At 33.5% G+C, this 15,737-nt stretch overlaps 1 protein-coding gene across 1 annotated transcript; it reads right to left on the bottom strand.

The window, feature by feature from the left end:
- Nucleotides 1–2,554: 2,554 nt before the first annotated feature.
- Nucleotides 2,555–10,910, bottom strand: LOC110101864 (tetratricopeptide repeat protein 5; the record flags this gene model as incomplete). The annotated part of the gene is given in 8 exon segments (XM_020829937.2): nucleotides 2,555–2,913; nucleotides 4,902–4,973; nucleotides 5,226–5,295; nucleotides 5,851–5,965; nucleotides 6,061–6,118; nucleotides 10,230–10,367; nucleotides 10,466–10,519; nucleotides 10,816–10,910. Coding segments are annotated over 8 exon segments (719 nt in total), but the record flags the coding sequence as incomplete, so codon positions are not given.
- Nucleotides 10,911–15,737: the final 4,827 nt, after the last annotated feature.

Consider the following 15,737-nt stretch of genomic DNA (forward strand, 5'->3'; position numbering starts at 1 on the left):
AATTTAGCTTGATTTAATATTTATCATATAACCCATATTACTTTGGACTCGTTCCATAAGAGTTATCTGCTCAATTTCTTTTAATTTTATTTTATGACTCAAGATTAAAAAAAATAAAAAATATATATATAGAAATATGGCAAGAAATCCAAATATAGATGAGAAATTACAAACACATAAGGGTCATCATAGTCTTAAAAATTATTTTCCAATTCTCAATATTGATTAGTTGGGAAATTAGGATTCTTGGTGCTTGGGCTCTAGACTCTCTTGTCTAGAGATTTGGGAGAGACGATCCTCCTCTCGAAGTGAAGATCTCTTATATCTTGCTTGGAGTTTGTTCCTTTTGCTTTCTATAAAGACATTGCTATCGTGTGCTTGCTTTTCCACAACGTTTCTACATTTTTCTCGCTGTTTTTACATATTTTTGTTAGGTTTGCTTGTGAACTCAAGTAGATCCGATAGGATTATTTGCGAACCCAAGTATTTCCTATCACATCCACCCCAAGTGTACAAGATACCATTGGACAACGCAACCCATGGTTGTCGACAAGGATTCTTCTGTCATGTTGGGTCAACTACCTTCTCTGACTAAGTAGATCAGGGACCACGATGGCCCGAGATGACGGAACCATGGGATCTTGATCGGGCTCATCATCACTCCCCCTACCATCCGCTTTAAGTGCAAGATGGTGAAATTTTAAATTTTAAAATATCAAATCTTCAAACACCCTTCCAAATTCATGTTTGTGCTGCTACTATATGCCAGATAACACGCATCTCAATGTATCAGATTGACGACTAGCCTTAATCGAAAGTTCTCTCTCGTGATCGAGAAGGGTAATTAACTATAGGGGCTTGCACCTATAGGAAACCATAACTCAGATCATAAAGTCGCAAAATGAGGGCGAAACCTTTGGGTAGTGTCTTACCTACAAACCCATCTGCCTTCCCAAAATTTACCCCGGAACTTAATACGTTAAAACACCTTTCGAAGAAAAAACAGTGGGGGAGGTCGGGGCCAAATTTTTGGAGCTCACAGTCCAACTTGCCTCTGAAGCTGCTGTTTGATTTTGATTTTCTAATATCTTCTTCACCATCTCATGAAGATCTGAAACCTTGTCTTTCACAGATGAAATTCGATCCTCCACCATCGCTTTTATTTGGCTCATCTACCCTTCCAATCTTTTTTCCAGCGCATTCACTTTGTTAGTCGCCATCAATTCTCGGATTTTTTGTAGATTCAAAAATTCGATCTTGATCCCAAAAATCAGCAACTTCCCCCTTCACCAGCCAAAAAAAGTGACAGCTTAAATTCAAAAAAACAGCCCACAAACGGTCTCAAAATTTACTCTGATACCAATTTGTTAGGAAGTACTTGAATATTTCAAATAATCCCTAACAAGAAAGACAAAAATAGCACAATGCTCCACAAATTTGATGGAAAAATTAGCAAAACAGTCATTTATATTGAAGAAATCAAACTAAAAGAAGAAATAAAACAAGATACAATTCATCCTTGCCCAATTCGAGAGGAGGGTCATTCTCCCCAATCCCTAGACGAATCTAGGGCCCAAAACACCAAGAATAAGAACTCCAAAATCAGCCACAAAACAAAGCATAACCCTAACCCTAATTTTCCCCCTTTCTTAAAGCATCAAATTAATCATTTAAAAAATTAAAATAAATGCAATTAATCATTTAAACCAAATGACAAATCAGCCCTTGCCGCCCCCTCCTTTGGTTCCAAAACATTTGAATTTGAATTAGTAAGTCCCATCTCCCCCTCTCTCTCACTTGTCGCCCGCCTCCTACACACTTGAGCCGGCCCCTGTGGCAAGGGGCCGACTGGACCAATCTAACAGGATCATAGACTTCTCCCAGTTTTTAATACTAAATTTTATTTGTATTAAGGCTAATATGAGTATGAACCTCTCGTCCTTCATCATGAAACATAAATACAATACAATCATATATCTTAATAAACCCTTCTCATATAAAAATATTTTATAGCAGGCATCACTTCCCCCTCACAGTTGGAAATCTTCCAACAAATCAAGTTGTCTTTCACACACCAAAGTAGAAAAATAGCTCACTCCACACCAAAAATGATACTTTAATTCCATTATAACAAGAGATTAATATTTTTCAGACCTCTTCAACTGCTCATGGATTGAAAAAAAAAAAAAATTTTAAGCTATCAAAATCTCTCCAAAAACTAAATGCCCTTAAGTGTGGATGTGTTTGCCTTGAAACTAAAAGAAGCGTTCGTCTAGAAGGTTATATGCGTATTGCATTAACCAGGCTGCTTCATTGTCATTGCGCAGTGTATCTTTTGCGTAACTTACCTATAAGGATAATCTGACGTTTTATTCATAATTATACAGTACATGTCAGCTTCTGTCATTACAAATAAAATAAAATAAAATATGGTAAAGAAGCGCTCTTGGTTCTCATTTTTAGAGGAGAGGAACAATCTCAAATCAATGTAAATGCCGTTCAAATGTTGCCCAAGAAAAAGAAAAAAAATGTAGACAGATGGTTTGGATAAACAAAAAGGAAGTAAACAGAAAAATGGTTTAACCATTGAATCATGCTAAAATTTCCTCAAGTTAACTATACAGAATCTTGCAAAATTAAGTAGCAAAAACTATAGAGCATTAATCTTAACAATTAATTTCAGCAAAAAAACTAGTGTTTAATTGGATTTTCATCACATAAAAGAAAATGTGCCAATAATAACAAAAAATTACCCAATAGAAATGTACAAAGTCGAGCTGTGAAAAAGTTGTATCCTCAGGACTTCAGCTGTGCATGGATGCTTGCACGGACTGTATGTCTGGGAGCAAGTGCATTTTCATTCACAAGGATTTGTTCAACAAAATCCACACGGATTGAATTGAATTGATAATGCTGCAAAATTCACCATAGTAAACAAAAATATAGCCTATGAGATAAAAAATCTGAGAAATGAGAGCCAAGAAGAAAACCAGAATCTAATGGAACCCAAAATTTCAAGCAATGAATATGTGTTAGACAAAGTGCGACGGTGTGGGCAAATTCGTGATAGAGGCTTGAAACGGAAGAACACTTTTTCAAAGGGTGTGCAACACAGAATGTGGATGTTGCAATGTGCTTGAAGTGAATTAGTTGTTTTGGCTGAGCTTCTACCAGACAAGATGTTGAATTAAAAGATGGCTTTGAAATCTATCATTAGAACCACAATTTGGAAGAAAGGAGACTGGCGAGATTTGCCATAATTAGTAATCCTCCTTGGTAGAGCGATGAAAATTATAAGCAATTTGAAAAATTTTGTTCAGAGGTATTTGTGGTTCATGATTGCTTATAACTTAATAAAATGGCCATCATGGCTTTTTCTCTTGAACAAATGTTTAATTTTCCCAAGGAAGCATAATTACCAGACTAATCAAGACAACAGCTAGGACTCTCACCCTAGGGGTTCAACTTACCTAAGAATAATGAATCGCTGTTGGATAAGAAATTCATAAATTCCTTAACGATGCATGAACACAAACACGACATGATATGGACACAAGACACATCTATCATTGAAAATATAGAACATGAATATTCATTAGAAAATGCATTATATTTTTTATATCTTAATAATTAAAAATAATGCATAGAAATTAAACAAATAGAACAAATAAGAAAATTATGATCCCAAAGAAATTACAAAGAAATAATAAGGAAATTATAACTCATTAATGATATTATAATTTAGATTTTAGTAAGTAAAATATAAAAGATAAAAATGATAGTTCGAAAATAAAATTTTAATTCAATTATTTCGGACACATGTCCATTTTATTTTGAATCATATTTCAATCAGACACATTTTCGTCAAGTTCAACACATGTAAGATGGATGTTGGATTCGTGATCATGTTCCTGTCTGATACATGTCAGACATGCGTGCCTCCTTGATGAAAAGTGTCGATGTATCATAGGAATCTATCATAATGGTTTGGCTTTATGCCAACCAACATACACATCAGCACAACTAATTCATTTTGCCATTCGCCTAAGGGAAAAAGGTATTTTATGGTTTTATTCTCCTTATTTAATAAAAAATTAATAATAATTTAAATTTAAATTTAAAAATTTAAGTCATATTTTATAAAATGTGACTTAAATTTTTGAAATTTAAATTTAAATTATTATTATTATTATTTTATTAAAGAAATGTTTAATATTTTTTCTAAGAAAAATTATAATTACTTGAAAATTATATTTAATAAATGTTTAATAAAAAATAACCCAAATATCCTTACATTTAACACAATTAACTCCAACATTGGATGTTAGGACCAAAAAGGCCTCATTTTAAAGAATTGAGGGATCAAATTGGTCCCTTAAAAGAGTTGGAGATTATTTTAGTCCCTCAAAAAGAGTTGAGGGGACATTTTAGTCCTTTTTTCTTTTTATTATGTATATCATAAGATGCATTAGAAATCTTAGACCTTTAGTCATCCACCACAACTTTTGTATGTGAAGCTTATTGTACCAACAAGTTTAGAAGAACCAAGCAATCAGCTAATAATATAACCATTAAACATTTAGAATTATGTTAGAATATTTCATTATCAAGAAGAAGACTAATTGATTTTGGTTCACTGTTCCTGCCATTCTTTCTATACTAAATCCAAGCCATCAATTAAACTTTCAAGTCTTGGCTAATGTTGCCTATTTTGTCGAAATCCAGAGTGCGTGAGAAGCTAAAAGATCGAGACTACCCAAAAAAAAGTATACTTGCAAGTATTTGATTCGTTGGATCTATTTTTAGCTTGATCAAAATCCCCAAGCAAAATGTCAATAAATTAAACATCAGATAGCATATTAAATAAAAAAATGGCCAGAGAAGCAACAACAAAAGCATACCTTTTGTTTCCAGGTCAAATCATTGATGCGGTAAAATGGTTCTAATAATGTTACTCGATCCCCTTCTTTAATCTACACCAGGAAAAGCATAAGATTATAGTTCCTCCACCATAGAGTTCACTCTAAGATAATTTTGAATTCATATGATTCTAATAAAATACACTATGCATGAGTATTTAGCTATCAAATTATTATATATTTGAATATTTAAAAAGGCAATGTTGATTTATGCATTGTAGAATATCATTACTAGAAGAAAATGATAGCTTAAAAACTGTGTACTGGCAAATAAGAATAATATGAGAAAGCTCAAGAACATCTTACTGCATCTTGGTGCACTCCGTAAACTGAAAGTATGAAACAACATTGATTCGAATCACACACTACATAGTACCTAAAAAATTAGGAGGAAAATTTTAGTAATCAATATCATTATAGAATGAATGACACTTCAGTCAAAAAATATGCCTACTATTATTTCAGTGCCACAACAAAGATTATGTGACAGCTGCGTGATATCTTAGATATTGCTGTCTATTTCATATTTCTTCAAATCTCTTCTTGCATATATATATGATTCTGCTGAAAAACAAGTTATTTCGCAGAATGTAATTGACTCACTCAGAAATAAATAAATCAATATATAATTAGATATTTTAGAATACAAAGGTAATTGAGATACTTCTCAGTGAATCAGCTTATATTTCATCAAAGTAACTACCGTCTCTTAAGCACCTTATAAATGCCATACGAATAAGGTATTTCAAGTGACAAAACAGCCCCAAGGAAATTTGCATAAATTAGATGTATTGTTAGATTATAGAGGCCAGTGTCATCCAAACAAAGCTGTGTTAAAATAATTCAAGTATAAATTTAAGAAAGCGTACCATTGCTCATTTAGAATTTGTTTAAATAGTATTAAGTGAGCAGCCAGTAATAGATATCTTACGATGGAGCAATATCATCATGCTTCACAAAGAGAAGTACTTTTCCAACAATCATAACTGCTTTGTTCAGCCCCTGTGTTAGGAAGTTAAGGTTGACCTTTTTGTGCGTTGAAATTACTTCAAAAACATGCAAAAAGAATACATTTTAAATTAGTATTTCATAGTTACTTGAATTCAATGATAGCTAGAATCAAGAATTCGTAAGTACTTACTAGAAACTTCACCTAAAGATGCCAGCAAAGGAGCTAATCGTTTAGACCCGGCTTGACCCTGCAAAAAAACTAAGTTCATGACTTTATGTAAAAACTGGATAAATCTACGAAAGTGAAACTTTAATCAAATGCATATTATAATGCTAGACATCAGCAACAATACTTAGATTTAAATAACTTTTCTGAAATTTTTTACAAACTCAAATCATACAGCAGAACACGAGTAGTACTGTCTTAACTACTATAACATACCTTTCACTTTTTGCAAAGAAATATAAATAAATGAAAAGGCAGTATAAGACCAGCCTTGCAGCCGAATTAATATTTAATGAGCACATTCAAAAACCAAAGGAAAGAAAGAAACGAATAGGCAGTATATGACCAGACTACCAATTGGCTTACGTGGATGGACTTCTTCTTTCGTCCGTCTTACCTAGAGCACGTGCCTATAAATAAGGGTGTTCTAAGGCAGTTGAAATTCTAGTTTTGCAAAAGCTAAGTTTTCTTCAACCTTTCAGGGCTTCAGGCCTTATTCATGTCTGAGACTGGAAGTACTCTGGAGAGACTCAGTTTGTTCAAGCAAAATACTAGTAGTCTGGCTTATTCTTTTCATTATTTTCCTATTCAACCCTTTAAAAAGTGATTGATTAACAGTGTAATTAATGTATTTTTCAGATTTGTTATATATATTGCTTCATTGATTGCAATTTTCATGATTATTTCATAATGCTTGATTTTATTAGAGATGGTAACTTCAAACTAAAATTTAATTCCGTTTCTTTCTGTTAATCATCTTAGTAGTAACTAATTGTTATTGTCATATAGTTCGCATCCCTGAAAGATTTGCATGATTATCCTCGCAATTATTACATTAAATTATTTGCACCTTATATAGAAAAACTATAAAAGAAAGTACCGCATTAAATTATTTGCACCTTTTCATTTAATCAAGCAGTAATTTTGATGTGAAACTACTAGGAGTTACGTTCAAAATTAAAAAGAGAGTTGTTAAAGTTTGCTATTATAATTTTATGGGATCATGCAAGATAGAGTTAAGATTTAGAAACGTTAACTTTGCTTAGGCAAAAATAGTTGCAAAACAAGATTAACCAAAACGAATCTTTCAAAGTTCTAGGCAAATTTCATATGCAAAGTACAATAACAAAACCCAACGTTTAACAACGAGAATTTCACCTTGGGGCCATGTCACTCAAAGATTGGTGGACTTTTGGCGGAGATAGAAGACCCAAGCGATGACGGAAGTTACCACTAGAGAAAGGGCGCCAAGGAACTTCGTCGGAGGAAAAGTAGCCGGCGGGGATGGAAGACGTAGGTGACCGTCAAGGCTCCACGTGTGCTTTGAAAATTGTCGGTCGTAGATGCTTGCAAGGATCGGAACGACTCTCTCCAAGTACTCTTCCACGGTTGTCTCGTCTTCAAATCCTACGTCGAAACAAGGTGAACGTAGAATGTTGATGCTCCCGTCGGCGTTGAACACAAGACCCCACTCAAGCTCCGGATCCGCCATTCAACATTGAAGTGGATGTTGAAGAGGATCGTCGTCTTCTCTTGATCCCAAAGGTTGTGAACATCCAATGATACCCCAAGGAGGATGGGGGAAGAGGCTCGGCCAAGGTGGGAGAAGGGGTGGGGCGGCGGGTTATGGGGAGGGGAGTTGGTTTAGATGAGGGGGGAGGGGAGAGATCTAACCAAATCTGAAATTATTTCAGATTTTGATTAATTTGGGAGGGAGGTTATTTAGAATTTGAATTTCAAACCTCATATGATCAATGCCATAACCAATCAAGGCCGGCGGCCAATAGGGGAAGAATGAGGGATTTATTCCAATCCTGAAATTAAATTCAGAATTAAGTAAATTTGGAGGGAAAATTTATTTGAAATCCGTTTGAATTTCAAATTAGAAGTAGAATTAAATGGGGCAATCAATGGGGGAGCCCATGCTAGGGCCGGCGGCAAGATGAGGAGGAGAGGGAATTTAGTAGAGAGCTAGGTTTCCAATTGGAGGTGATGATGTGGCGATGGAATGAAGATTTCAATTTGATTTAAATTGAAATTAGATTTGTCATGAAAAACTTTCCAAATTAGGAAAGATTTTGAAATTTGAGAAATTCAAATTTCAAATTTGAAACTTAGGATGGGTGGGTGGGATGATGGGTGGAGAGAGGGGGTCGCCGGCAAGGAGGTCGGACGGGAAAGTGAGGTGGGGGGCGGCGGGCTCCAAGGAGGGGAGGTGGCCAAGTACGGGTTCGGCCGGTTGGATCTCAATGGGACGGGGAAGGAGATGAATGAAGCACAACAGGAAGATGATAACGTAACCACGAGCCGCGGACTCTTCCAACGACTGGTGGGCCTTGCGATTTGCTCACCTTGAGCTTCTCCTCCTTCTCAAGCACTCATGCAAGACAAAGTAGAAATAAAACACAAATTTCATTCAAATGTTCATTAAAATTAAAATGATACAAGAGACCACTATATATAGGTCTTGACTCATAAAAGTGACAAAGACTAAATTGTCCTCTGGGCTACAAAGAAACATAACTCCCCACAGGGGTAAAATGGGAAAACAGTAAATCAAACAATACAATAATAAAAGTACATCATGTCATCTAAATCAAAAGTAGAGACGCTGAATCGTGGCCGTCGATCTGCGGTTTCGCCGGCGATAAACATGTCGGTAGCGTCTGTCGATGTCCTCATCAAATTTTCATATTAAATTTGCATTATACCCTAAGATGCGGTGAATTACATTTTCTTAGCTTGGATCAGGAATACCTACACACACAGAGCAAAAACGAACAAAGATTAACATACAAAGGAGAAAGTGTGCTTGATGTTCAAAATTTTGGGAGCCACGGTATAGCAAAAGCGAACAGAAACACAAATTATTGCAACCCCAAACAAATTCATAAATCTAAATTTATGGTATAACCCTACCAAGAGCATCAAAAGGTTTAACCATCAGCGTTTTTATTCAAAATGTCCACTAATAAATGGACTTCATACATAGTGTGAAATAATCACAGTCCATCAGAATTTTGCTGTAATAATCTTCCTTCAAATGTGGCTAAGAGAATAATGTGTGGGTAATGAGTCCACATATGAATTGTTCTAAAACAACAACATCAAGCCTTTATCCCACTATGTGGCTACATGAATTTTTTTTTTCTCAATTGTGTTTTATTAAGAGTCAAATTTTTATTTAAATATAATAAAAAAGTCATTTCTAATATCTTTTAACCAAGTTTTTTTAGGTCTATCTCTATCTTTCTTAACACAGGCAAAATCTAATACATCTACTCTCCTAATTAGGTCATCGGAAGGCTGACGTTGTATGTGACCAAACCATCTAAAGACGACTCTCTCTAATCTTATTTGCCACTGGAACTACTCTAACCTTTTCACGTATATACTTGTTTCGAATTCTGTTTATAAGAGTGAAGCCACTCATCCACACAAACATCCTCATCTCCGCAACACTTAACTTACTTTTATACTTGTTTTTTAATAACCAACATTCTGCGCAATAAAACATTACAGATCTCACTAGTATCTTATATAATGTTTCCTTAAGTTTGTGGAGTACTTTTCTATCACACTACAAGCCCAATGCATTCCTCCACTTCAACCATCTAACATGAATTATACTAATAATATCCCCATCTATTTCACCCTCACTTTGAACAATAGACCCGAGATATCTAAAAAGGGTGCTCTTATTAATGACTTGATCACCCAAAGTCACAGCTCCCCCACTAAATCTATTACTGCTAAAATTATAATCCATGTATTCATTTTAGATCTACTCAAATGTAAACCTTTAAACTCTAAAGTTGACATCCATAATTCAAGCTTATCTTCAACTCTCTCTAGCCTTATCAACAAGAAGAATATTATCAGAAAAAAGTATATATCAAGGTACATCCTCTTGCAAATGTCTAATAAGAACATCCATAAATAGAGCACAAAGATATGGGCTTAAAGTTGATCCTTGATAAGAAAAGTGGAGGGTTGTGTTAGGTAATCGATAGCTAGCATAATACTTGTCGAATAATCATGACATGAATTCACATATGAATTGTTCTGAATAAAGAAAATTACTTTGAATGGCCATTTCACATGGGATACCAATGAAAGGTGAAGAAGACTACCTTCAATGAGTTATCAAGTTTGTCAAGAAGGACAACGATTTTTTTGACTTCTTTATCAGCGTTTAGTCCGGGATCCTTGAAGGCAGCTGCTTCAAAACCATGAAGAGCTCTTTCATAGTTCTCAAGGTACTTATTAGCCTAGGTCAGAAAAAAAATTGAAGAGACAAAAGTCGTATCAATTTTTTTTAAATGTTTGATTCAAGAATGATGGGTCAACAGGTGACCGTGAGACTTACCGTAGCACAGTTGAAGTAGAGGTCTGGACTAAGTTTCATTAGTTCGTCCTTTTCCTGAAAAAATAATTTCCAACATAAGATCCAATGCACTTGCAAAATCAGCTAAATAAAACAGTTACACTTACATGTAAAGGGATATAGCAGGATTTCCAAAACAAACAAATTACTCATCAACATACCTTCATCATCAGACTTATACCAATTAATTAACTTAGAAATCTTAAAACAAATACAAATTGAAAGTTTATATTCGATTCTCGTTTAGAGAGCCAACGATGCTGTTCCTTGGAAAGAGAGAGAATGTCAAAAGGCTATGTTGATTTAAGAGATTCGATGAGTTTTGTTCTTACTGCATTTTTGTATGCTTTCAGAGATTGCTGTAATTTGGCATGATCCCATGCTCCAGTCACGAAGAAACTTGTAAGGTATGCATTTCCAAGATTGTCTGCGAAAATCATATATTAAGCTACAATAAAAACCTAGAGCTTGGTGTATCAGAATAAAGATCAAAAAGTGGACCATCATAAAAACAGTAAAGAATAGGGATTGTGACATTAGCAAGGATTGAAAAGAAAATAATCAACTGATCTCAATGACAAATAATGCCTCATTTTAATAGTTCACATGTTTGCTCTATAACACACTAAAAAATGAAGGAAAAAAAAATTGCTAGAAACCACAAGTTACTTGTTCAGATAGAGATGACCGAATAGCACAACATTACCAAAAATGAACCAAAATATTTTAAGGTGTCACATCCATTTGGACTCCAGTCAAAAGCATTTCCCATGAGCACTGATCATGACTCTTAGTTCAGGATCGAGAAAGTAGAAAATGCATCAAACTAGATTGTCAAAAATATAAAACACTTCATGATCATTCAAAAGATCCAAAACAATAATTCATACGAAAACATTCACAATTAATTTCATCAAAATGAATTATAGAGCTGCTAATTCACATCATAAATAATTAACACACACCAAATATTTTTAATATACATAACAAATATTATGTTTCTTTGATACACCTAATATTTTACATCAAAAGACTCTAAGATGAAAGAAAATCTAATCACCTAACTACGACCCAATATTTTCTTTTCCCTTATCTGAAAATAATAGTCATAGTAAAATTTAATGGGCAATAAAATTCAGTGGGAAAAATAACTCTAATACTAAGTTCAAAGTATAAAGGAAATAAAAAATATTCTCTGCTGATTATTTGAATTGGCTTGAGTATTAGTAATCATAAAAAGAATTAGCTCAATGCAATAAGCAGCTAATCAAGATACGATATAATAATCGGACATATGAAGGACACAGTCATAAGCAAAAAAGAATGAATGCACGTAAGGAATGAAATATCTCTGTCAAGTGTCCAATTTTGTATCCTATATTTTATCAATTTCTACATGAGAAACCTTTTTAGATCAATTTTGTATAGTTAGAGATTAAATTGAAGAAATTAGATATTTAGAGACAAAATTGACCACCTATGAATAGTAGGGGACATTAACATAGTATTTTAATTTATAATGATAGTATATTGACATGCACATGCGTGTGCGCACATATATATGTATCGAGATTATGCTAATAAAATAATCTTTAAAAAATATATTTTAAATCATTTTCACAAGATATAGAAATTAGGAAAAAAATTTAGGTAAGTTTTGATCTTTCCTTTTAACATTTTCGAGTATTGCAATTCGTCTCTCCATACTAGAATTTCGTCATCCAAATTACTTTCTTTAATAATTAGTTAAACATATGAAAGAACTTAGGTCTTATATCAAGCTCTCTTTTCTAAGTTGCCTCTTAATCTATTATATGCCTCAATTTCACTTTCATATAGAAAATTTGACAGTTTCTTAATTTTTTAACATAAAAGCCTAATATTGGTTTACTTTTTTTTTTTTGCACAACAATTTAATCTAGTGTTACTCTAATCTGCATATGTGGCTCATTCCCTCGACATCTACATAAGAAAAATATTATTTATAAAAGACATCTTCTGGCAATGCTAATCTGCAAGCAACTTAACTAACCCTTCTAATTATTTCTCACAAATTTACATATATGGTACTCAACTTCCATTAACCAAATTGAGTTATACCTTTCATAGCTATGAATTTCAAAAATACAAAATCACCAACACAATCCTCCCAGCTATCACAAAAATCTAAAACACATAATCTTAGGCTAGTGGAGTCAAGTCGAGCTCAAATAAGCCCAAGCTTAAGTTTGATATTAAACTTAATTAATTAATCAAGTTCAAGCAAGAGCATAAAACCAAATTAACGAGTTTGAGATAGCTTACGAGCGGCTTATTTACTACGAGTGTTAAAATCATTTAGGGGTTGGTTGGAAGTAAAGTATTTCAAATACATGGATTTTGAAAATATTAGTGTTTGGTTGGATGAAAAAGTAATGCAAAGTAAAGTAAATATAGTATAAACCATTTCAATTTATTATTGAGATAAACAAAACTCGCCCAATTTTGAGCGAGAACCATTTAAACCGCAAGAAAGCTCACTTGACCGCAGCCGTCACCACCGCCCGTCGGCCACCACCGCAGGTCGGCACCTCCTGCCACCTGCCACCACCCGCTTGCCACCATTGGCCACAAATGTTGCCACTTGTCGTCAGCCACTACCATGGTCGACCGTTACCAGCCAACATTGCCATCAACCACCACCGTAGCCCATCGCAACCACCCAAAATCAGCCACCATTGTCATTGACTTCTACCTGCCCCTGCTCGCCTATCACCACCATCATTAATCACCATCTGCCACCACCTCCGCTGGCCTTCGCCATCCACCACCATGGTTGGTGGCCAACTGCCGCCAGCCGTTGCATGTCGCCGCCCATTGCATGTCACCACCGTCGGCCACTAAACACCACAGCCGTCAGGCACCACCTGTCGTCACTATCTTTGGACTTTACACTACATTCATTTTACTCAAACCAAACAAAAAAAAAACATACATCTGCATTTACTTTATACTAATCCAAACAACTTCCAAGTATTCATTTAACAATGCCTTTTTTTTATATTGCATTAGCCAATCAAACAACCTCTTAGAGTCAAGCAACTATTGTAATAAAATGATCAAAAGAAGAAAAAATCAAAGCAAAAATAATAAAAAAACAATTTGATATAAGAACGTGAGATATAATCTTTAAATACTTTTAATAATTTTATACTTAAAATTCTTGGATTCTAATATATTTTAAGAATATTTTATATTCATATTTTTAAATGAGCCAACTCATGAGCTAACTAGTTTGGTTAGGATTGGAAAAAACTTGCTTGTTAGCCATCGAGCTCCGCTCATGAGCTATTTATTGAATTGAGCATAATCTGATTCACGAGTCTATTCGACTCAATTACACCCGTAGGATCTTCTAACACCATAATACTTCTTTCAAATTTGCCATCAATCCATGAATGAAATATTATATTGAGATGTAATTTATAGCTCAAACTTTCATGTATAATCTTCCACAATCTAAATAAGAATTTGCCATCTTTATCTAATATAATTGTCTTTGAAATCATATGTAATTTAAAAATCTCTTTCACATATAACCTTACCAATTTTGCAAAAAAATATTTCTTCTTAATAGACAAAAATTGAGTGTACATAGTCAATCTTTCAATTACAAGCCAAATACAATCATGACCCTCACTAGATCTAGAAAATCTCAAAACAAATCATTTCAACATCTTATTACTTCCGCTCTAAAATACAAATTGACTATAACAACCCATAGAATGCAAATGATTGTGATTGGGCAAGGGGCAGACGACACAACCAAGCATGAGTCACAATAAGGAATTTGATATTTTTAGCTAAGGCTTGAAATCAAAACAAAAAGATGAGATTTATGCTTCCTCCTCTAAGGTTTGACTTAATGCAAACATAAACCTAATATAAACTTAATTTTCTCTTCAAAGAAAACAAATAGATTTGTAACCCAATATCTAGTTTATCCTAAAATTTTTTGTTAGGCTTTCGAAAGGACAGAAGAGCAAAGCTAGTGAAAAAAGTTTGGCTAAGCAGTATTCAAGGTATTGAATTTTCATTTAATAAAATTTGACATTTATCAAAAATAGTAGACATATTTTCATTTAGAGCACTATGTATCTAGGTAATAAGGTTAATATTGAAATATTAATAGTATAATTTAATAAATAAAGCCATTAGGTATTATTAGTGTTCTCAAAGCATAAGCGCAATGTGATGCACAAGGGTTCCTTTTTTACTTTTATAAGCAAAGCGTAAATTAAAGTGGTATTTCTATTAACTAAATAGCTCATAACTTATAGATCATGTATATTTTATGAGCAATGCATAAATTAAAGTGGTATTTCTATTAACTAAAGCACTCATAACTTATCGATCATGTATATGAACCACATCATGCACTAATTTTCAATAAATATAATAATATTCCGTAACAACTGTCAAAAGGTAAAAAGGATGATAAATGACTTAAAATTTCATATAAAATTGAAAAAAATGTGATATGCAAAACTAATTTGAAAACAAACTTTGAAAGCGAACCTCCAAATTAAATTTCCAAGAATTTCTATCATGAGTAGGATTTAACAAGCAGTTAGAAGTTTAAAACTATTGCAATAGCTTCATGTAAAAATTCAAAACCACGAGATAACATAAAAATATATTTAACACATAACAAAAGCAAAATTTAAATGCATATAATCTCAAATTTCATAAAATAAGCTAAAGAAAATTCATCAGTCATCATCATCTATTTCATTCACATAATCTATTTCTCTTTCAAGTAGAATATCTTCATCTTCAAAAAATTCTTCCTCTTGTGAGTCAAATATTACTATCTTTCCTAAACAACAAAACTTGATGGAGGTCGAGATATAACCCTCGTTGTGAATGAACCTCCTCTTATTTTTGACCCACTAAATCTTACAAACCATATTCGATCAACTTCTCCTAATGCCTCTTCAATTGATCTCAAGTTAGATCTTCATCACCAAAACTGTATTCACTAGCATTCTCCATTTACCCAATTAAACCACTCACAACTTCCTTCAATAGAAGGCTAACTTATAAGATCAATAACATCTCTCAAACTGAATCTTCTTTTTAAAGCTTAGTTATACTTGATGAAAATAAATCATTAAAATGCTTTTGATCTAATTGATTTCTCTTTTTTGAGTGAATTTATAGAAAAAAATTGAATGAAGATCATAAAACAAGTGAATATTTTAGTTTATTCAAA

Source organism: Dendrobium catenatum, unplaced genomic scaffold, assembly GCF_001605985.2.
Source record: "Dendrobium catenatum unplaced genomic scaffold, ASM160598v2 fragScaff_scaffold_974, whole genome shotgun sequence".
Classification (NCBI taxonomy): Eukaryota; Viridiplantae; Streptophyta; class Magnoliopsida; order Asparagales; family Orchidaceae; genus Dendrobium; species Dendrobium catenatum.